Source organism: Anopheles marshallii, chromosome 2 (assembly GCF_943734725.1).
Source record: "Anopheles marshallii chromosome 2, idAnoMarsDA_429_01, whole genome shotgun sequence".
Taxonomy (NCBI): domain Eukaryota; kingdom Metazoa; phylum Arthropoda; class Insecta; order Diptera; family Culicidae; genus Anopheles; species Anopheles marshallii.
The window spans coordinates 61,450,977-61,474,926 of NC_071326.1; the positions used below are offsets into that span (position 1 = coordinate 61,450,977).

The 23,950-nt window shown below is 39.5% G+C and overlaps 1 protein-coding gene across 1 annotated transcript in view; it reads right to left on the bottom strand.

Moving 5' to 3' along the window:
* Nucleotides 1–7,267: 7,267 nt before the first annotated feature.
* Nucleotides 7,268–23,950, bottom strand: part of LOC128707756 (small conductance calcium-activated potassium channel protein) — a 103,031-nt gene continuing 86,348 nt past the window's right edge. The window contains exons 9-15 of the mRNA XM_053802715.1: nucleotides 18,946–19,081; nucleotides 13,107–13,217; nucleotides 9,196–9,323; nucleotides 8,621–8,690; nucleotides 8,445–8,546; nucleotides 8,191–8,363; nucleotides 7,268–7,601 (exon numbers count right to left, since the gene is read on the bottom strand). Of these exons, the coding sequence (XP_053658690.1) occupies nucleotides 7,268–7,601; nucleotides 8,191–8,363; nucleotides 8,445–8,546; nucleotides 8,621–8,690; nucleotides 9,196–9,323; nucleotides 13,107–13,217; nucleotides 18,946–19,081 (1,054 nt within the window). The remainder of the gene's footprint in view (nucleotides 7,602–8,190; nucleotides 8,364–8,444; nucleotides 8,547–8,620; nucleotides 8,691–9,195; nucleotides 9,324–13,106; nucleotides 13,218–18,945; nucleotides 19,082–23,950) is intronic.

A 23,950-nucleotide genomic window follows, 5' to 3' on the forward strand; every position in this document is an offset into this window, starting at 1 on the left:
ATTGTTTTTTTTTTGTTTTATTTTCATTACTTGTTTTAAATACTATTCCTAGAAGTGTCTTTATTTGTTTTGCTATATTTTGAATTTATTTTCGTTTAGTGTACCACGCCGTATGGGCATTTATCGAGTGGAATTTTCTCTTTTTTCTACTCTCATTCCGGCTCGCAGCACGTTTTCGCACTGTACTCGCAAAAAAGTGTAAGATGTTATTCGATTTGCAGGCGCTTTGATTTGCCTTTTCGCGGTCAATCCGTAATGTTGCCACTATTTCCTAAACACCCTACTGATGTTCCTTTTGAGTAGTTTATTTTCGTACCGTAGTGTTCGTTTTGATTGCTTTGTGTGCGTGTCGTTGCTGCAGTTTTGGAAACGGATGAGACGACAGCCCACAAAACGTTTCTAAAATGTAAACGCGAATGAACAAACTACACTGGTCCTAGGTAACTAAACTAATTTATCTAAACCTAATGTGTTGAGTATGAAATTAGAAAAGAACGATGAATACTACTATCGGCATAACTGGCAAATATTTGAATACAAAAACTTATGCTATACAGAGATATATCAAACATTTCCTGCTATTGCTGCAGCTGCTACAGATCCGTTATTAGAAATTGGTCATTTCGTTTCCTTCATTGGTATTTGGTAAATTTGGGTTTTATCGTTTAACTTGTAATGCCGTCTTCGATTTATGTTCTTCGTTTGGCATTCCTTTCATTTTTGTTCCATTTTCTGTTTATCCTGGTTTAATGCATGCGTAACGCGAGAGGGCGATGAATACGGTACTGCAGAGCAGTGTTCATGCATGTGATACATCTCCACTGTGCACTGCATTCCTTTACGTGTGTGGCGTCATTCATAAGGACCTCTTTGTGTATGGTACACATCTGTGTGTTTGTGTGTGTCAGGGCCATATGCTTTACTTTATCAATGTATGGAGTAAGTTAGTTGTATGGATTCTTTTTACGGCAATTTGCATGCCATTTGGTTGTTGTTTGTTTTCCTTACATTTTCAGTACAGTACATGGTGTGCTATGCTAATGTTGTTTGAAGAAGATTAACTTGGAAAAGGGTATAGGTGTGTATAAAGATGTATCTATGTAGGTAAGTAGATATAGGTATAATGCTCATAGGTAGGTTTTTAGGTAGGTAGGTAGGTAGGTAGGTAGGAGCAAATGGTGAAGAAACACTCCCAATTGGTGTAGTAACACGATGACACAAGTAATTCGAAGATGGCTAAAATGTCCACAATTGCCAACGGTACAGAGCTTCTTTTCTTAAGTTTTCACATTTCTGGCTCTAATAGATAAATGTGTGTCGTTAATTTCCATAAACATGGATCACCTACGTTATACGCTCTAATGATCATCAGATGTGGAACATCGAATCTGTTCTTTTGTTCGAAAGAGTCTGTTTAAGATTAACAAAATAACAGCATTTACAAACAGGATAAAGGGGATAACAACTCGCATTATAGTTTATACCACGCTTTGAATGTGCAACAATTATCGACATGAAGATTGGGAGCATATGCACGATCAAGTTCAGTTTTATATCCTTTCGATGGATGATTCTTCTTTTATGCTACTTGAGCCGGTTCTATCGAACTGTGATAATCATCAACGATCATCGTAACATGCATGACATTTGTATTCGTTAATTTTTTTTTCTCAGGCCCTCCGGTCTACCGAGTTGGGACCTTTTATATTGTTCTTACATGTAGCTACACGCAATAAATGTGTTAAAAATGGTGTATATGCTTTAAAATTTGAGTATTGTTTTTAACAGCTTTTATTTTCTGTTTAATTTTTTCCTTTTTTATTTTTATTTACTAGGTTGCAGCTAAAAACTGAATAAATAAATTATTAAAGAAACAGTTCGATACGCTTATGTGTCACGCCTAAACACCACCAGCAACCCATCTCTAGCAGCATTTTTTTTTATTTTGCCCGCACATGATTTTTAGGGCGACGATCATAAGATAGTTGATATTATTCCCATGCGAAGAATCGAACTATCATCACGTGTTTTGGGTTTAAAGGGTTTAAATATTTGCTTTACTGTATTCGCAAACATTAAGGCTATTTCAATGTACTTTTAGCAAGAGAACCGCTACTCGATACATAATCTCCTACGATCACTAATAGCAAAGGTGGCAAATGCTTAACTGGATTCGGGTACTTTGTAATCTTCCGTCTCTTGTGTTATTCACGTGATTCATAATTCTTCTAGTCGCAAACTCTTACCTGCCCACGATTAGCAGCTAGTTGGTGCGTGTGATGTGTGTAGTGTGTTTAATGTGTTAAAGTGGTTCAATGTGAAACGAATTTTAGATTTCCTTAACGAGGGTGTCGTTTCATAGCACGAGTTTATCGGTCACATTTTAGAAACATGATCAACCGATTCCTGAAACCAGAACTGAAGCTTACGCAACTTAATCTCTTGTTAAGAGGTCATAAAAATGATCGTTCTTATACGTGTTTCTCTGCCGCTATTTCCGCAGTTGTACTTGCCCATTGTTCATATTATTTGCACTGCTTTGGCAATTGTTCCGCGGTACGTGGACAACATGGACTTTGATAAGAGTATTTGCTATCGCGATGTTACAGTTCGGTTCTGTAATTGACATGTACACATGTATAGCTTAATGTAAACGCTTGGTTCCATAGTCAGCTGTATGATGGTACGATTATTTGAGTGACACACAGTTTTCGCAGCGGCGTTGTCAACGGGAACGGGTTTTTTGTGTACATCTGACGGATAGCATACGTTTATAAGATCGTATTGCATCAAAACTTGTGGTGCCGCCTTTGGTGTAAGGTTATGTGGTTCGCATTTTCGCTTGCCGAAACATACTTTTGAATTGTGGGCTATAATTGGTTGTCTCTATCTTAAACGTAACCTTATGAATGTAAAATCTTTTTTCTCAGGAACGACCTAGGGTTTTGGTTTTCTGTGTATCTATATGTTAAATTACCGCACTTTTGAAAACAAACCATACCGAAGAGCATTTGGCACAAACACACGCAAAATACTATTAACAGTATGAACATAATATGCAAATTGGAAAAATGATTAATTGCACGTAACCAAACTGTATGAAGAGCAAAGTTTATTGATTAAATTATTACGGTTATTAACAATGTGACAAATGATAAGTACAAAAATTTCAGATAACAAAACTTCTGCTTTATCGGCACAACAACCTCAAGAGGTCTAGGTCTGTCATTTCGCCTTTGACATTATTTACTCCCGATGGTCACTCCTGCGTACCGAGGATTGGTTCGGGTGGGATTTTGGACCGGCCCTGTCGTGTGAAGACCGGCTCCGCTACCAATACACCATCGGGCCACCCCATAACACAAGGACTACGGAGTAACACGTAGGACTTGAAATCGGTAAAAACGTTATGCATTTGTGCCGGCTTTATACACTCTGGTATACTGTCTTCAAAATGGGTAAATTGATTCCTCCGTTACATTAGTTAAAGCAATATTACCAAGACATTCTTGTTGTCGACTTATATTTAACTATTTCGTGTATTTGTTTTACTTTGACTAATATGTAGCATTGGAGCATTTGGTTTAATGCATAGAAAGAGCCTAATGGGGGATCCATTTAACAGTTGGGTGTTGGGTGTATGATTCACAGCGTTTCTTCGGCTCAATCACACAAACTTCCTTCGCAGTGGGTTCCGCTTTCATCAGGAAACCGACTAGTTACTTCTAGTGGATGAAAAGATCCATCGGAAAAATAAATAACTATCGCAATCTACTGCAGCATTTCCTTGCTAGTTAAGTTATTCGTTGAAGTTAAAGCGTTTGAATGGTGGACATATATTGTTCACATTGAAGGTGGTCTTTTACAGCTATGGTCGGTTTATCGTTTTGTTCTGCATGCTCTGCTTATTTTTTATATGCTGTTGCAAGGCGGCAGAGAGAGCTACCATTATGAAAAGCTTTCGTGATCCGTTCATTTTGAAATGAGTAAAAGTACATCAGTTTTTCAAACTATTTGTAAATTTTAAGTCGAATTTGGTGATGGTTTTTTTTTCTCTTTTTCGAAACTTGACACACTCTGTGTCCCTACCCGTTTAAGCTACATTTCAATACAGTTGCATACGCCTTTTGGGAGTTTTCTCAAACCAATCGCAATCGAGTAGATCATCGCGTAAGTGTTGGTCATGAAAGTTAAGCTATCATTTACTCGACGAAGCTAAAGCTTTTTTTACTTCCTTGTGCACAGCCTGCAATGGGTTATCTTGAACCATAGAAATTGATTATTCCTTTATTAAAAGTACCAGAAAAAGCGTGAAGCAACAACTGAACAAAAATTTGAACGATTCGATTAGGCGTCATAACAATGAATGTCAAAACATTCATGTTTTGCTTGAACTTCAAGCGAGGCACTTAAATAAGAAAGGATGCAAAGTATAACAGAAACTTGAACGTATCAAATAATCGAATAACTTTTACAATCGTTAGAATAACAGTAATGAACTATGTAAAAACACAGTAAAACATTAATAACGAAGTACATTGTTAGCAATTGGCTGTATCATTCACTTGTGATATACTAAGAATTGGAAAACCGTTTCTCTAATATTTATATTATCAAACTTGCTCTAGGCGAACGCATCGATCGTGGGTATCTGTCCGTTCATTGGACTGTAATGCCGTTGAACATATAGCAAAATATACGATTAAAATAAGATGCGCTATTTGATGCGCATTCTTTTGCTACGAATTTCTACATCATTTATCACATTACGCATGGTGTGTACAACGACGGACTAAAAACGTTCTCCAGCACTCTGCCTTACTTGAAGTGCAAAGAGTATTATGCATTTTACAGTAACTCATGCTAAAGCTTTGTGGGTATGTTTTGAGTTTCATTTTGTTCATCTGGTGTAATGTCATCGTGATACTCCTGTATACAAGTCCCTCTTTCGCAGCGACACAAACTTGGAGTACAATGCAATCCTAGTAATTTTTTCCGGCTCAGATATCGCAAGATAATGAGCTGGATTGTGTAGCATTTTTCAATAGTTGAAAAAATGTGTGTTCACTTCTAATAACATTTTTAATGATCAGTTAAAGCTGTTTGGTTTGAAGAATAATGAATGAATGGCATCTAGAACCTTTTCGCAATATTATATTAAGGTTCACATTACTCAATACAACAAAGTTTGAGAACAAAATGCCTAGAATAGTCAGAAAAGATGTGTTAAGAGAATCATGACAAATCGATATAGATGTGCCAATGAAACCATTTGCCCATTCGATTTAGACCTCCCTAGATGATCTTCGTTGTAAAACGTCGGACTAATCGGACTAATCGGAAGATCAGATACAACAGACAAATTGTTCGTTGCTAGTTATGCGAAACAATAACGCTACACTTGCTTCTGTTACAAGTTTATAGCTAGCGTTGTGCCATGTAACTCAATTGGTTTAGTTGAACTATCTCGTGCTCGTCGTTTTACCTTGGAGTCAGTGGAGGCTTATTCAGTGTAGTATGCACTGCTTTAATGCGTACGCACTGTACTAATTCAAATTCGCTAATCAGCAGCTCCCAAATGTTCGAACTCGAATTATCTCAATGGTTGCTCGCGCGAGTTAGTTCACCTGCGACACTTAGCTCGCACTCATTTGTTCACTTCGGTAGTCTGAGATTTCGAGCTAGCTCAGCAGTCCATGACACAATGCTATATATAACTTTTAAATATGTAGCAAATTAGCTGAAATCTATCGATACTCTGGATGCAAGGCTCATTTATTGGACAATCCGAAGCCAGCAGTTGGAATCCGTTGGATATCATAATTGCTGGTTGTTTCAGAATTGTTTTTTTAACGTTTTTTTTTACCATCCAGAGCTATATTTGATTACTTAAGCCTAAGAGCTATGGGATTCTATCATATTCGTTCGAGAGAATTAAACAAACATTGTCTGAACCATCGTAACAAGCCGATGTAACTAACACAACGGTTCAAACCTGAATAGCTTATTTCATACACTATTGAGATGGGTGATTACTATTGAGATGCTGTCTTTTGCATGTCTTAATGTGCTAAGTTTTTCCTATTGCAACTACAGCTTGTTGTCCGATGAAATCATGCTACTCGAAACCGTTTCAGGGTGGTTTAGTGAGATGATCGGTGTTTTTGAGTTTTGTGCTGTTTTGCATTATTAGTGTTTTCTGCATCTCATACATACTTTCAACCGGTGCGAACAATGATCCAATGATCAACCGGTGCGACCAATCAATAATGATCGGTAAATTCGTTACTTATCCCGAAACTCATGTACATTAACGGTTTAAGTGGAGCGAGGGGAGTATTTGTTTTATTTTGTTTGTTTTTTGTTTTTGTTTTTGCACTTTAAGGCAACACAAATGTTATCCGCAGGGTTTATTATTTCGTCTACAGAATGATAGATATTTTTAACTACTTCTTCCGGCAAGCAAACCGGTTAGGTGCCGTTCTCGATGCGTCAGGTAAGGTTCGTGTGTACTCGATAGTATCATTCTGCTAGTTTTGCAGTTTTTTTGAATTCCATAATGGAAATTCTGCAATGCTACTTCGACTTGAACGATAGAATGAAACTTAGCCGAAGATCGGTACTACTGTATTATTTTTTTTCCTTGCATTAACTTTGTGTTAACGCAGTTTTCCTCTTCATTTTTATCGGTTGTAATGTTTGTTTCTGTTGGCAGCCACCTTCTCCGTTTTGCTCCATGCGTTTCCTGCCCACAGTTCCTACATCGTCGATTTAAACGCTATGTTAGTAATGGATTAATAATGCACCTCTATTAGTTGCTGTTCTACGACGGGCCCCGTAAAGCAGAATCCCGGAACTGATAGGTTGCCCGTATTGGTTCTAATTCTAAAGTATTCGTTTACATCACTAAGTAGTCTTTTTCCTTTTTAAGTGGCGTTCGCGGTTGGTCAGCTCCAGTCCTATCCACGCTGCAAACACCTGAACTACAACCACCGTACCATCGCAGTATTCAGTGTGGCTATCATTGGTCAGCCCAGCCAGTGCTACCCGGTGCACTGCGTACCGCCGGATACTAGAATCGAGAAGCACGTTCCCGCTGTTTAGTGAACTTGCTGCCCGTTCCGGCCACCGGTCCCGAGGCGAGCGAAGGAGTGACATAGCAGCTGGTCGAGCTGCCGGAGGAAGATAGGAACAGGTCGGAATGGAAGGACTCGGATGCGATCGGCGGTGGTGGGTGTGGGGGACGGTTGGGATCGGGTAGCTCGATTCAGCTGCTTGTCCGATGGCTGCCCATATGCGTGTCGCCGGTGGATGACTGTGCGTTGTTGTGCGCAACATAGGAAGGTGCCGTTGTGTTGCCGTATGCCGACTGTGTGCCGATGTTGTTGGTGAACGAAGCATTCGCCGTCGCAGGTACGAGCGCCATCGACGAGGACGAGGCGGACGTTGCGTGTCCAACGGTCGAGGCACTCGTCGTCGACGGTGGCAACAGTGTTTCCGGTACGAGATGGGGTGTCCTGCTCGAGATGGGCGGCAGGATCGGGCTGGCTGGCCATGGATAGGCCGGTGTCGAGGTCGACGGAACGCTCCTAAAAGAGAAACTGGTTTACGAAAGATGATGAGCAACACAAACACACCGAACATCGACTTGGAAGTGAACTAGAAGCCGTTGCCGTTGAGTTGATTCGGTTGTTGGAGGTTTAATTGTTGGTTGTTTCTAAATGGTGGTAGCAGGAGTGATAGTACTGGAAGTGGTGGGTGTGATGATTAGTAGTAGTAGTAGTAGTAGTAGTTTCTGTTGTTGCTGATGTTATTGCAGTTTAGGTGGATGTAATGGTAGTGTTGGTAGTTGGTTAGTATTTGCTTTTCACGAAGTGTTCCGAGAGTTGCGCGAGGCAAATACCATTTTGCGATTCCACCGTTGAATAGGGCGGATATTATTTTTTTTGTCAAATAGGCAGCTGTTTCGGTTCTGTTTCGTACTTCCAAACCGGTATTCGGTCCAGACGATCTGCGCCATGCGCCATGCTGATGCATACTGGTTGGTTAGTTGATTGGTTGGTTGGTTGGTTGGTTGGTTTTGTTTTGTCGGGTGGAGGTGGGATGGTTTGAGCGAGCAACATTTGGACACTTTGGACGCTGGTGGAACTTTATGAAAATAGGAAATTTTTGCGGCATGCTTCACGGTACCTGGAGTGCGGCAGCATCAGTGGCGAGCCAAGGGGTGGCGCCGGCGTAGGCAAGCCGGACGATGAACCCGTGGCCGCTGCATCCGGGTGCAGGAAGTTACGGCGCTGATCCACCCGCTCCTGATGCTGCGTTAGGCATCGCGTTAACACTTCCGGAAGATTTTCGATTTGTGTCTAAATGCAGAAAGAAAGAGCGAGCATTATGGTACCATGTTTGGCAAAACTGTTCTCTTGGTCGTAAGCTATGATTTTTACCTGTAAGGATGTTAACTTGTCCTCTAGACTGGTGATACGTTCTTCCAGAGCATCCTGTCTGGTTGACATATCCGATACGATCTCGTACACGGTATTTTGCGTCTAGATGAATATAACCATATATACATAAGCCATCCATATCAACACGTGAAATGTATTTAAAAAAATTTAATTACCTTTGCCATGTCGGTGATGGTGTTTGCATTGTCCATCAATTTGCGCTGATCCATTTTTACTTTTCGAAGCCTGGAAATGGAAAATGGAAAAAAGGAGTACGTGTCCATTAATATCATATTGGAAAACATGCATCAGACCTTTTATTATCACTTCAAAATTCGCCACACTCTTGACATCATTTGTTGGTATCATTTAATGGATAAATGATGAACTGAAATGAACTTCGGGAAGGCAATTTGTCTCAAATTGGTAAAGGCTGTGTCTTAATTAAAATTTAATCAAAAGACTTTTTTGTGGCTTGTGACAACAGACAACTGTTTACGGTTTGGTGTAGAAATGTAAGGAAGTTTGAACCCTTGCGGCTATGTGTTTGTTTCGTATCTAATCATCCATTCTAGTGTCAATTGATGATGAGATACTTTAGCTGATATTGCAGAGAATCAATACTATAAAAAGCAATAGTAATGGTTAAACTTCTTATTGCGGGTGCCATACGACTTAACTAGGTGATCTAATCTGTTGTTTGTTTAATTTGGGTTGTTCAAGAAATAAATAAGATTCTTTAGATACTTACGCGTAAATCGCTAGAAGAAACTTTCGCTGATGCGTTCTTACGCGCCCGGGATTGACTCGTTTCACCAGACGGGTATGTTTGTAGATTAGCCAGGTTTCCCGCAGTACATTGGCGGCAGCATTTTTTAGCTAAAGAAAACAGACATAAGCTTACTTAATACCTATACAATTGAAATGAAAAGTATATAGCAAGTGATTTATCGGAATATTGTTAAAATAACTTTCACCTCCAATAAGATCACAAGTGACGGAATGACAAATAGCACGGATTTTTTGTTCAATTCAGTACGTAAAATTTATGTCTGTGCTTACGTTTAAGCCTGGTCTCATTTTAACTACACCTGAATCATTGAAAATTTGCTATTGGCTTTCGATTTTCTGCATGAAGGCAAGCTAAAGACGCGAATAATGGTGGTCGCATGGTCAGCTAGGTACGCAATGGGGGGGACCCAGCAACTTCAAAAAGCCATCGCCGATAAGTTGCTCCCGTAAGACGTATGACATGACATCAGCCGTCGTTCGTTTCCCGTTTGGCAGATGGTCGGTAAAATAGCGCCATTAAACCTAACGACAGCGATGATAGGAATCAGCCGAAAATGGCATTCCAGGCAAGCACCGTGATCCGTGATAAGTTTATAATGAAGTGGAAAACCCGACCCGAGCATCCAATAGGGGATAGCGTGAACAAAATACGAACAGTGGTTCTTAAATTATCTTCCGTTCTGTCGACTTGAAAACACCCAACGGACGGTTTTTGTGGATGCGATGTGGTATGTGATGACACCGGACCGAACTGCTTTTCCTGGTAGGGTTACGTTTGCTGTCCTTCCAGCGTGGTTTGAAGTTGGAACAGCATATCCTCGCCGAATGCTTACCAACACGAATAGACGATGGCTAAACGTAGAGGTCTGTCCTTGCCGTAGGTAATTATTGTGCCGCAGAATAAATGGGTACGTAATTTTTCTTCTACCTTCCCATGGGGTTAGTCATGCGTAGGACATCGTTCAGTTTCAGTTTTTGTCGAAGAACCGTGAATAGGAACCGATGACTTTTTGGCCATTGAAGGCAGCTGTATTTAACGAGCATTGCTGTTCGAATTTCAGTATTCTTGCACAATGGGTAAGGGTGAATGTGTTTTTAGGTGGATTCTAAATAACTTTGAGTAAAGTTTACTAAAATGGATTTTTAAAGAATTTTGCTAACGAAATTATAATATTGCTTTAGATGATATAATTGGAACCATTGTCTTTTTTAACGCTTCGTGTATGTCATTAAGTCAGCCATTTTCTACTTTAGTTTTGTTATGATATTTTGCTTTTTTTTTAAATACGCCCTGATCTATTATGAGCCCTGTGGTGTATTTTAGGGGCGACGGTCTCCACACGACCGGACCAGACCAAAATCCCATCCGGATCAAACCTCCGTACGCAGGACTGACTATCCAGCTCCGGGTAAACAAAGTCCAAGAGGGCGAAGAAATGCCAGGCCTAAGCCTCTTGAGGTTGTTTTTCCCGATAAAGAAAGATTTATTATGAATTAATACATTTTTAGATTGTTGTTTCGATTTCTCAAGTCTTAAGTCTTCAACGACAAATTTTCTAGAATACGCATTGCGGTCATAGGAGTTGGAAAGAGTTAATGAGGAAAGTTATGAGCGGCGTTGTTCGTTGAAAGGTTTTGAAAACCAAAAACCTTATCTTGTTTGCATGTAACGCAGTTGATCGTAGTATAGCTGTCGTTTTCTTCGAACGGAATTCATAGCTTAGACATGCATACTAAGTCACACATTGTGCATAGGGAAGGCATTGAGTTTTAAACATTGCTTTGATTTGCTTTGAAATTTGAAAAATTTGAATTTGAAAAAATTTGATTTGAAAACATTTGCTGTGATTGACATTTTGTTCTTCTATTTCTAACACATTTTTTCGTGGTATTATTTGGCAATTGCACTTGTGAGCCATCGAGTAAAAAAAACTCTTTTTAAAAGTGTTTAGTATCTTTTCTTTTTCTTAAGAGTTTACTATTTGAATATCATCAGCCGTATCGAAATGAAGACGTACCGAACTGAAAAATTTCCAGCAAGTTTTCACAAGCGTAGCATACAGCTGTCCTTTACTGTTGCAACACGAACGGGGGTTTAAGATGTTACCGCTTACCGACACCGGTGTGTTCAATGAACGGAAATTGGAACGACACTCGAGATCAGCACTGGTTTCAAGCAACCACAAACGGAAGCCCACAAGCTTTGAAATTGGATTCAAGTTCGTCGAATTCAGTATGTGCACTCGCTTCCTACTAGTCGAGGCATTTGATAAGTTGGTCCATAATTAGCTATTGGTTAGGAAGTGGTTCCCTGGAAGTATGCTGGTGCCTATCTGGGATAAGTTAAGACCTTATTTAATTTAAGATTCTGACGGTAAAGGTGTTTAGTTTTGTACGATTGATTATTTCATCTCACCGTATGATAGCTTAATGTCACAAACCATTGTATAATCTTCACTGGCTGTAATAATTTCCATAACCAGTGACATTCTCTTCAACTCAAAAGTAATGTGTTACGCTTGACTTTCTCTTTGTTACCTTTCATTTACTTGTTCGTTTGAGTCCATTATACAAGTCCAAGTTACAAGTTCATGCTAATTTATGTCTATTGCGTCCTGTTAATATTTATAGGTCCTAGGGTTGTCAAGCACGGAGTGCAAACAAAAACGTTTACGTGACATAACTCTAAAAAAATCCCCCCCTAACCCTAGCAATCTAACAACGTTTATTATATTTTTAAACAAATTTACTTAATTGAAAATACACGAAAATTGACGGCTAAAATAGATTATTACAGTGAGGTTCTAAAGAATATCTACTATTCTTTCGTTAGAGCACCATAATTAAAAAAAAATACAGTATTCACTGGCGTTTTGTAAAATATCTTCGGAATTTTATATTATAAAGATTTTATGAAATTTTTTTCTTCTTACTGGTGGAATATTTGGTATTTTGTCTATTGAGTTTTTTTGAAAAAGTGTTTTATTAACTAAGCCATAAACATAGACAGTCTCTATGAGTCTTTAATTGTAGTTGAAAATTGCTTTAATTTATTGATAGCTTGTGGATATTATATGTATAGCACTCAGCAATGGATTTTTCAGTAAATAATCGCTCTATCAACTGTACATGGGTAAAGCAGATTGCTGTTTAAGCAAGGATGAAATATGAATAATATCACTGAATCAGACATCAATTTACTTGTATTTCACATTTAGTACTAAAATAAAAAATCGTTAACATTTTGTTTTTATGTGTCCATGTGATTTGCATTTCTTGGAAACGGTGAATCTATTTACGCATTACGATCATGCAACGTTTTGAACGTCATAAACGAATGATTACCAACGTTTGCTGATTCAACAAAAAAGGCATAGGATTTTGGCATAGGATTATTCATCATAAATCACATTGAAAATTCAGTAGACATAACAATTATAGAAAATAATTATGCCCAATAACGCATAAAAAGGAAATTACCTATAAGCAATAACCATGCGTGGCAAAGAAGTGGTACTCAATGCTCAAGACTGTTCCCCAATCAAACATTCTTGTAGACTAAACTTGATACTGATTGGATAGAAATTGAGTTTCGTTGGCAAATGATCAAACTGTTTACGGCTGACAATTTGTCAGATTTGGCACACCGTACGTGTGTGTAAATTGTTGCTTCAAGAGTTTTTCAAGGGCGAAGAAAAACTAGCACAACTGGCACTGAATATCCATCGAGTACATCTTTTCTGTACAAACTATAGTACGTAGCTCCATTACGGTATGGAATTTGAAAACGAGGCGCTAATGTTTCACTTTTCTCGATAGCATCCTGTTGGGTAAGTTACCGATATGCAGTTTCATCAATTTGCCACTTACCCGCTTGGTGAGCTGCGTATCCATCATAAAGTTGTGCACGTGCTTTTCCGCTCGCGTCAGCTCAAGCTTCCGGGAGACGACCGCCACTAGCAGTGCCGTACAGCCAGCGCCCTGCAGCCCGGAACCGCCATCCAGATCGTTAAAAGTTAATTAGATTATAGGCAGGCGGGAGGGGTGGAGCACAAGAAGAAGAAGAGAAACAAGAAAAAAACACCACACATCCGGAGGCGTTTGTTGGCGGGCGATGAAATTTTCCGATCGTATACCGTGATTGGAGTCGAGGAAGCGTCACAGCCGCGGGGGGCACCATGCGAAAGGGGGAAAGAAACAAAGAGAAAGAAAAAGAACAGAAAGAAAAAGCGAACATATCGCTGATCAGTAATGGTGGCCGGTAACGTTGATCCTGCGAATGTTCTGATGCTCTTCCCTGCTGTAACGCGTTGCTGCTGGGGCGTTACAGGGATGAATGCATTTTGTGGAACATCTCGGCGAGCTGATTAATTTTTTTCCATTTAGAAGTTTGGTGTTTTTATTCGTACAGAGTATTGTGTAGTATCGTTTTCGGTGTATTTTTACTTTGGAGCTTGTTTATTTCGTTTCCAGGTTAGATGGACAAAAGAGATCGGTGGGATGAGGGAGGGGAGTAGGGTACGTGGATTTTTTGGGGATGTGTAGTGTGTACGTATGCATGCGTGTGTAATGTGTGATACAGGATATTAAACCGGCAAATGAGCGACCGTGCGGAGGAGCAAGCAATCGGAATGGCACACGTTACGCATGAACGGGCACAATGCAGGAATACAAAAAGAGGAAAATCCAAAACAGAACAAAACAACCGTAGGAGAATCACGTGGCGCGCACGAACTTTGTTGCGTTAGTACACGTACACACACGCACGCACATATAAGCGCGATGCTGCTTCGTCCTGCTGCCTGCTGCTGCTACTACTTGGTGAGTTAAAGTTTTTGATTATGTCCTTCCTTTGTGTCGTACGATGTGTGGCGTTGTGCGTATGGCTGAATGGTGGGTTGTGCGAATGGATTTCGGAATAAATGTAATCTTTTTTGTGTTGTTTTACTTTCAGATTACAGTGTTAAGTGAGAGCATATGTTTGGGTGTGCAAGTACCGAAAAGAATGAAGCATAAAATCCAAATGTTTCAGAGGTCCAACGGGCAACGGGGAAGGAAAAGTATTATTTGTTTTTTTTTTTTTTATCTTCACTAAACTCATCTCATATCTCCGCAGTTATGCAGCTGCTGTGGGTGTTATTTGTGGTCATGATTGGGAAGGTGAGTTCATTTTGTTTCCAAGCACAGCATCACTGGTTTGCTCTTAAAAATTGTAGGAGGTACTGGAAGGTTTCGGCACCACTTCCGGATGGATGGTTGTGCGTTGTTTTGAAACTGCACGACAGCGCGCAAAAGATTTACGATCATTTTCGAGCGTGAAATGAGTAAAAAAAATGAGGATGTTAAAAAAAACGCACCCAAGCAAAATTAAGAGTAAAAAAAATCATTGCGAAGTGTGACGGGTACTCATGCGGGGGCATTTTAAAAATGTAAAAGTTCATCGTTTGAAGCTACGTTTAGACTTTTGCTGATGTGCTCTTCTATTACAAGGATTGTTTACAGTTTTTGTATTACAAGGGTTGAGACGAAGTTCGTTTTATGGCCAATGTTTAGTTTTAATTTGGAGCAGTTTGTTGTACTTTTTAAGCTTTTGTCATTATTATTGTAAACATATTGCAAACATTTTTTTCTAGAATTTTAATCTTGCAGTTAAATTCTAAAGAAATTTGAAATTTCACGGGTAAGTTCACACATACGCTTAAATTAAACGAAAACCCGTGTTTAAAGCAATCCAATAAAAAAATGGTTTACAAGTTGACTTAAATGTATTAAATGGGATACCCATAAGTATTGATTATCGTAAGGAGTTATGAATGAATATAAACCACACATAATGTTTAGGTGCACGTAAACTCACTTGTTATTGAAAATGTGAAATAACGACTCGCGCAGCAGTTTTATTATTTATCAGTGTTGCGCGGAAATATTAATGGAATCATAAATACCACCCTCGATAGGAATCTACGCTATGAAGGTAAACATTCCATGGCGCCAAAACATCGTCTTGAGACTTTGGAGCACACACACCGTGCCTGCATGATGGAAAGTTTTTCGGGTGCGTCCATACTACGTTAAGACTCTGGGTCGAAACCGAGGAAAGAAAGCTTTAAGACAATTTGACATTCGTGCCACATATGATGAAGCCATGAATATTTACAACAATGAAGAGATTTGGCGAAGGCGCGTATGCGGTGTAAGTTTCGGTACGCATTGTTGGAACGAGAAAAGGCGAATCCAATTGTTGAGCGGAACGGGGTTGACACACCATTGGTTGGGTCCTTTTTTCCCTGTACGCTCATCGCGTCTATTCCGTTAATAAGAGCCGAGCATCCGAGGGGAAACAGACCTCGCTATGGATAGGAAATCGTTTCATAAATCAAACACTTTCGACCGGCATCATCATAAGCAGTAGCGTGCCTGCTTTGTCGGCAATCTTGAAGCAGTTGACCAGGAGGTTAGTTGGTCGGCGGATATGGCCGGTAGAGAAGGGAAGACGAGAATGCTTGTTTGCCGGTTGTGCAAACAAAACTAAGCGGGATGAGATCGTTGTTTTTATGAATGCCAGAAGAAAGACAACATCCGCGGTGGATGGCGCCTGCAGAATGGCAGCCGTGTTTCGCCAACGGTATCATCAAAATGCGCACCGAGTACACCATTATACGATTATCTTGCCAAAGTTATTCCACATTTACGTGGTCATTCATTTTTTCCGCCGAAAAACAAAGAAGAAAAATATCGGCATGAAATGTCAGCGTGAGTTTGCAAAAAGTCTCGTTTAGGAAAGATGGAAGCGGAGAAGGTGGGCAGCATTAGTTAGCCTAGATAGCTCGGTTGGTTGTATCGATGTTAGTAACGACAGCGACCGGGTGTACTAAGGCGCGATCGTTTAAAACGTGGCGCCCTCTTATCAAGGTACTTCGTAGCGGTTAGATGAGTTTTTTCTTCTGCCGTACGAGAAAAGTGCAAAGTAGTTCCCGAGTGGAAATGTTGTGCACAGAATGAATGAAGCGCACCCAAGCGAGCGATACCATAAAAGGTACAATGAAGCAGCTCGTTGAATCAGTAAATGTGCGTGCAGGGAAAGAAAATTAGTTTTCACACCAAATGCTTACCGTTGGGTAAGGATTTGGTTGATTTGTAGCACAGCTATGCCTTTGAGTTCGTTTACATCCACCCAGAGCAGATTCCAATGCTCATGACCGGTTGTAAAAGCTATCAGTCAACTCAATATCGAGCAATTCTAGGCAGCAGTTTTTAGTTTTTAGCAGGTCTTTCAGGGTTTCTTTCATTTTTGTAAAGCCCCACCTACTGGTGCCTAGCGGTATGAGCTCACCCACTGTAAATCAGCTCTCATTAATAACAGTTATGCTATTGTGCGTAGTGCTTCGTATGGGAAGGGCAGATTTCAAGTGGTCCAATAAATTAAGCCACATAAGGGCCCTGAATCGATCCTGATCCTGTCGATGGCGGAACACGCTGCCGGAGGAAACCTGTTACTGTTTATGAAGCGACGGGGTATCTTAGGTGCTCTTACAGATCGGCAAGGATTGTGGGAAGCTTACGACACTATAATATCACGCCATTCCCGACCGTCGCCATTGTAAATGCTATTGTCGGGAAAGGCATTTACATAAATTTGCATAGTTTCTGTCCGTTGCGTCTTCTAGACGTCAGATTTACTTCAATAATTTATTGGCAACAACCGACGGGCCGTAAACGACGTCTGGGTTCTACCGTTGGGTTATGTGCGTGGCTTATATTGAGCTCATGTGTGCTCATCAATTCTGGTAGAATCTCGACTGGTTTAGTCTGAGATCGCCAATGGCATTTGGTTCGTCTGTGTGTTCTTTTCTGTTTTTGTAAGTGTTTGTACTCTCTTTGTTATTCAGCAGATACGGTTCAGTGGAGTTTGGATAAAAGTAGATTATTTAGAAGTAGCCAATTAAATATGTCCCATGAAACAGCGAAGAGCCATAAAATTGGACTGTTTCTCTAGTATTGTTGCGTAAAGCAAAGCGAACGCATGGTATCGAGGGTACTTGGGATATTGAGGGAAGAAATTTAATGGAGCATTTCTTCGCTATCGCTAGTGAACAGTTGGGTAGAAGAGCAATTGTTCCAGCTGAATTGCTGTGGCGTCAACTTGTTGAGAGGGATTGTTCCCATCCTATGTATGATGGCAACCGTGGCCATGTGAGTAAAGCTCCGCAACGAATATTGTTGTGTGGCAGGCATCATCGAGAGTCATAATTTACGGGCACAGCTAGTTGTATAAGCACGCACATGCATATTCATTCCACATCTGGACATACGTGACACACCGTGTCTGTTAGCCAGCATCACATGGGTCACTTTGTATGCAGAAGAAAGAATGAGACTCATTTCTCAGGGCGCATCAACGATCTTGGCTTCTGGTACAGCCACTCAGGAACTCGCAAGCGCCCGTGGGAAACCCTTCGGCTAACCATAGCCAGACTCACTATCTCTTTCTTGGTAGTCGGTAATGTTTTTCTTTCTCTCCTTTGGTGACCTTTGGCGCTTGGGAGATGATTGCAGTTTCTTGTACCATTATGATCGTCTCGTTCGCCCAAAGCGGCTCTTGCCTTTCCGATGGGACCGGGCAGCACACTTCGACGGGAGGTTGTGCTGATTGATCTCCGTCGGGCATGGTTTGGTTAGGTTTATGTTAGGTTGTGCAAGGGAGATTAATAGCGAATCGTATCTATTTACACCCAGGGCAAACGGGCACGATCTAAAGGCACCGTATGGCTCGACAAGGATTGACACGTTTCGTCACAAAGGCAGCATAGAAGGTTGTTTAGTTTCCTTGCACTCACTTAACGATAAACACGAGCAAGCAACCTCCATCTTAGTGGAAATGAATGCAGAGTTGATGCATTGGACTGTATACAAAGAAACTTATCAGACACAGTGGAACGTATGGAGAAAATAAAAGTAACTTCACTTGAGGACGGTACGATACTTATTTGTGTGACATTTTCTATGCAAAACATGCGATCCGTGTATCTAGGACGCTAATAAATTAAATGTATTTTTATGTAAAATGTATTAAGATAATATTATTAGCTTTAATTTTTGTGGCATGATTTAAAAGTGGATGGTATGCCGATGTTTAAGATTAATATGAGTTTTATTATCATAAATTTTACACCACTAGCTAGAAGCGGGTTATGTACTATTTTTGTATACATGTTTTATTTATAGTATTTATTATAAACGTATTCAAAGATTCACGGATATTTTGTCAGGTCAGATGTTTTAGGCGTTGAGGGATGTAATATGAGACCTAAGTATACATATGTACGTTCCTTCTATGGGAAAGAGCAGAAATATATGGCTTATAATAAAAAATCAAAATAGTGTAGAAGTATAAAATGTGGTAAGGATAGTAGTAAACGGAACAATAATCGAAGTGTGTCGAAAGATTGTTGCTGCTGAATACTTGCTTAAATATTATTATTACTTATAATTGCTTTAAAATTGGTTGTTGTACGTTTGAAGATAGATGTTTCGGAAAATATACAAAGTTAAAAAAAATACTCAGGAAAGGAGAAAATAATATTGGTGAAACGATAGACTTCAGGGAGAGGAAGGATAGACGCATGTAAGTAGTAAAGTGTGGGTCGGCGGGGTATAACATAAAACAAAAACGCATGATTGAACGAAAAGATTGTTTCATTAAACTCACCATAATACCAGTACTGACTGCAATACCACGGCCACAGTACGTGTTGGGTACGATATCGCCAAAGCCAACACTTAGAAAGGTTATCGCGATTAACCACATGGCGTTCAATAGATTGGCATGCTCTTCATCGTGAAACCTGTAGACAAATTGTTTGACATCCAAATTATGCGAGGTTTGTTCTTGGTGTGATGGTGGATAGTAGTTTGTATTTTTTGCTTAATTGTAAGTAATATTTCTTTTGCAAAGTTGGGAGCAAGCAGTGGATTGATCTTGGTGATACAGAGACAGAGAGAGAGAGAGAGAGAGAGAGAGAGTAGGAGCAGAAGGGAGGTTTAAAAAGAGATAAAAATAGCGAGAGATAGAGAGAGAGAAAGAGAGAAAGAGAGGGTATGTGGGAAAACGGAAGGAAAAAATGACCAAAGTGGAATGCGTGAAATGTCACCATTCAGTATTAAGGGCGATAGTAATGAAAATGGGGGGTAGGTGATCGAAGAATATAATAACTTAAACGAACGAACGGTTAGATTTAAAAATATGGACATATTGCTATGAAAGAGATAGAGGAAAACAGAGTACAGAAGAAGTGAAAGACATAGAGAATGATAAAAAATATTATACAAAAACTGGAAGAGTAAATAGTAGTAAACTGGTTTTACAAATTATAAAAGAAAATCAATAAATACATATCGAACCACACTTGTACGGTGCAGATTGTTCCTAATCCAGCGTATAAACCATGGATGAATTACATAAAAAATACGTCAAGAATACAGAGAAAATGAAAACATAATTCAAACGAGGGTAATTTGCCATAGCGATGCTAATGGAAGAATGACAACAAAATTTTTCAACTAACGTTATTTTGTTTTGTCTCTGATTTGATATCGGAAATTGGATTGCTATGTTTCGTAAAATTGAATTTTATTTTCTACACTCTTGCGCTTTGATGGGCCTTTGATGTGCTACAGCTACTGCCGCATTAGCCAATATCGTACTGTTTGTACAGCTACAGCAGTGAAATCAACCAACCAACCAATATATTCGATCAATTCAGCGTAACATTATGTATTTACTTTTCGCACTGGGAGCTGCAACAGCAGAATCGCATAAAAGAAGTATTTTGTCGCATGGGTTTTTTTGTCGAGCGCAAATGATTTAACCCAAATGAAAATATGTAACACTAGATAGCACGCTTTTTGTTGGCATGTTTTTTACCATGTAAATCGACGTTCGATTGAAGTATTGAGGTAGCATATGACATTAACGGAAGTGTTACGCAATCGAGTGATTTTCAGTTTGTACGTGTGTGTAATTTCAGTGTTAATTCAATGAACAAACAAAACGGGGTGAAACACAAGGAAGGTCGGTAATACCAACTGTGTAACATAATAAGCACCACAAGCCAATTGATGGGTTAGAACAGAACACAGAAAATCGTAATAGAACGTATAAAGCGAAAGAACAACGGTAATGGTGAGACGAAAACAAACAAAAACACAACACAAACAAACAAACATATGACAACAAAAACGCAACCATTGAACGTCTGCTACCCACCCTGTATATTCCTGCACAGCTAACGTACAAATGTTGGGCATATCATTTTGTTTTGACACACTTTGCACAATTGTTTGCAAATGGCGTCAAGATACACTGTACATTAGGGAAAGATTTTCATTTGTAGCATAGTTTGTGTACCATAGGTGGTGTTTCTTTTATTCCTTTTTAAAAGGAAAGCAGAAAATAAAAATCAACCACACCTACACAGCAACACATCCACACATATACACCGCCTCTTGAACTTTCTTTACAGCAATTGTTCTCGTATGAAGCGGTTCTTTTCCCTTGCTCTTGTATGTGTATATTACTTTTTTCATATCTTGCTTCCAATTGTAAAGGCACATAAAACAGCATATCCATCTAAATGAGAAGAGAAGCACACAACAATGTCAACAAAACGGGCTGCCGAAAGCCACCCAGCATGTACAGAGAGCGCATATGGACCGAGAGGAGCAACACAGCAACAGCAGCACGAGTGAGGAACACACAGGAAGTGATAGGGATGGCTTGAGCAACGAGCAACGAGAGCAAGCAAGGAAGGGAATGCAGTGGGAGCACACGTTGTAGGTGGAGATTGTTTTCCGCTTCGGAGCATTATGTTAGTTTGTTATCCTTCATAGCTTTTTGTTTTTCATAATTAACACCGTGTATGCATAATGCATTCCAGCGAAGGATGATTGTGGCTTTAATGTTGTTCTTAAATGTTTCTCCAAATTCCAGAAATACTAGTAAATGACGGAAAGTAGCGGAACAATATCCAACCATGCGAACTATTCAGGATTCAGAAACGGCATGTTGGCTTCATTCACAAATGTTAATGCTTTGCATTGGACGCAACAAAGATGTGGATCGCCTTCCGAGGTCTGTGGTTGTCACTTTTTATTTGTTTGTCCAAGGCTCCATCACAGAACGTTCACAACAGTCGATTTTTATCATGCGTGTTGTTAGTATAACGCACAGCGATTGAATTTCACACCGCAGAAGCCAGGTGTTTGGGTTAGTATCAGTAGAAAGTTGTTGTTCACAAAGTTCACAAGTGTAAGTGGTGTTACGGCAAACATAGAGCTGATTGGTGTTATTCTATCTATCACCACTTAAGATTTTACACCAACTTTAGAGTGCGAAATATTGTGATTTGTTTGAGTGTGTTGTAAAGTGTAGAATATTTGTATCATCGTGCATTGGTTTTTGGGGTGAAGGTGATAGCAGCACAACGACAACAGGAAGAACACCCGCATACAGCGCAACGGGAAGCTCTTTTAGCTTCGGCACATCCAGCGGAGATTATACCAGTCGCGGCCAGGTTTAATGTTTGCGCGTAAGGTCCTTATGCTTAGTGTCCGCTTGTAATGGTAATAGTCGTATTTAGAAGTTTCGAAAGGCACAGCTGAGAGCGTATCAGGGTGTGGAAGGAATGTGTTCGTCTTTGCAGTTACCTGTTGGTCAGGGTTGTTCTGTACGTCAAGGTGTACGAATGGGAGTCGATGTTTTCTTTTTGATGTAAGGTGGGAATGATACCCTGATTTGACCCGTTCTCTACTTACCACCATTCCGCAGGTTAGCGTGATTCCCCTTCCGCAGTACGTGTTCGGGACGATGTCTCCATAACCGACACAGAGAAACGTGATCGCGGTTAGCCACATGGAGTTCAACAAATTGGCATGTTCCTCATCGTGAAACCTTCAGTACCATCCACCCGCCCCCGATTATGTGCAGGTTTCGTATATGCCGAAAGGAGTTTACGGCGCGTTTGATTGGGACGGTTTGTTTTTTTTTATGCGTATGGTTGTTGTTTCGTTTCGTCCAGGGTTTTATATTTTGTGTAATTTTCAACACACACACACCACCGCCAGGCGCCACAGGTGTGATAGGGGTTGTTTATGTATGTGTGTAGGTGTGTTTACATATTTGTGTAGCAATTTGTGGTTTGTTGCCGAAATTGCACGTTCGCCACAAGAAGAACCGAGATTTTTGAGTAATGGTCGAAACGGGGATATACATGTGTGTCGGTTGTCAAGTGTGATATGCGATAATGTTGTGCATCACAATGTGAGAAACACCATTTATCCAATAAAAAGCACCCAACCAAGTACATAGAAGGTAGGCATGTTTGGTTTTATATGTTCGTGTTCCGTTAATTGATTGCAGAACGCAGCGTGTCGTACGTATTGACACAATGATGTAGATGTATTTATCGCAACAAACAGGGGTCGTTGTGTGAGTGTTTGTAAAACATTTTAGCAGTGGTGGTCGTGGTTGTGGTGGTGGTTGGTGTTGTTTACACGATGGAGAAAATGTGATATATAGAAACAACGAGCAACGGATGTTAGAATAGTAATATAACTTTGTAGAGTAGATTTGATTGTTTTTTTTCTGAAGAGGAAATGTTTTGGGAACAAAGAATTCGAATGAATATGTTGGTTTAATTTTGGTAGAGTGGTAGATGTTTAATTAAGCATCTTACATTTATGTATGAACGAGAAACACCAGTAGAAATTCATTATTAATAAAAATGAATTGTAAAAATGATGACACAAAAATTTATATGTTTCATTGTTTCAAGTACTAATTCGTTAACTAATACTTTCAGTATCTGCAGTCTATTGAAAGCAAACAGTCTTTGTAGTACTTTCGTTTATCATAAACATATTCATTCGAACTATGTGCCCAATAAATTTACACACAAACACAGAAAGGACAGAGTAGAAAGATAGTAGTTACAGTCAATGTTAGGCACATAGAAGGAGATCTCACATGAGGTTTTACTGATTAAGCGAACAGAGACTATGAAATAAGAGACCGCATGAGCTGCCGTAAACGATCAACCAAGCAAATGGTAGGTTGCTTGGTTGAACTGTACAGTAAAGAAACAAACTGAAACACATTTACACACATCGCTTTTGTTTTGAAATTCTCACATCGAATGGTACAATAAACACATTGAAACATTGAAATAAACTATGATAATTCACTATACAAATTTTGCAATGAGTAGAACAGCATGTCTGAAAACATTATGGTCTCTGCAGTATAGATATAGTCGATGAGTAAAAGGAGAAGAAGATAGAAAGTGAAGTATGTAGTCATGAGGATAGAATCTGAGCAAAGCCTTTAGAAGTGATGAGAGAAGAAAGGTATAAAGAAGGAAAGATCGAAAGATAAAGAAAATTATAGTTAATATTTGTAATGGAAGAGATGTGGGATATGATAAAGGAAAGCTTGTGTTACCGTAATTCAATGGAACAAATTAAATTTGTATTTGGTAGTATTTATCAAACAATGAAACAAATACCGAATGAAATTAAAAAAATTAATTAAATTATAAATTTATAAAATTTAACAAAAAAATGGAGAAATTATAAAATTCAGCAGATATATTTTCAAAATAGTAAAGACATGATGTTAATAAATCGACTCCAGTTTTGCTACAGTATTAAAATTTCAG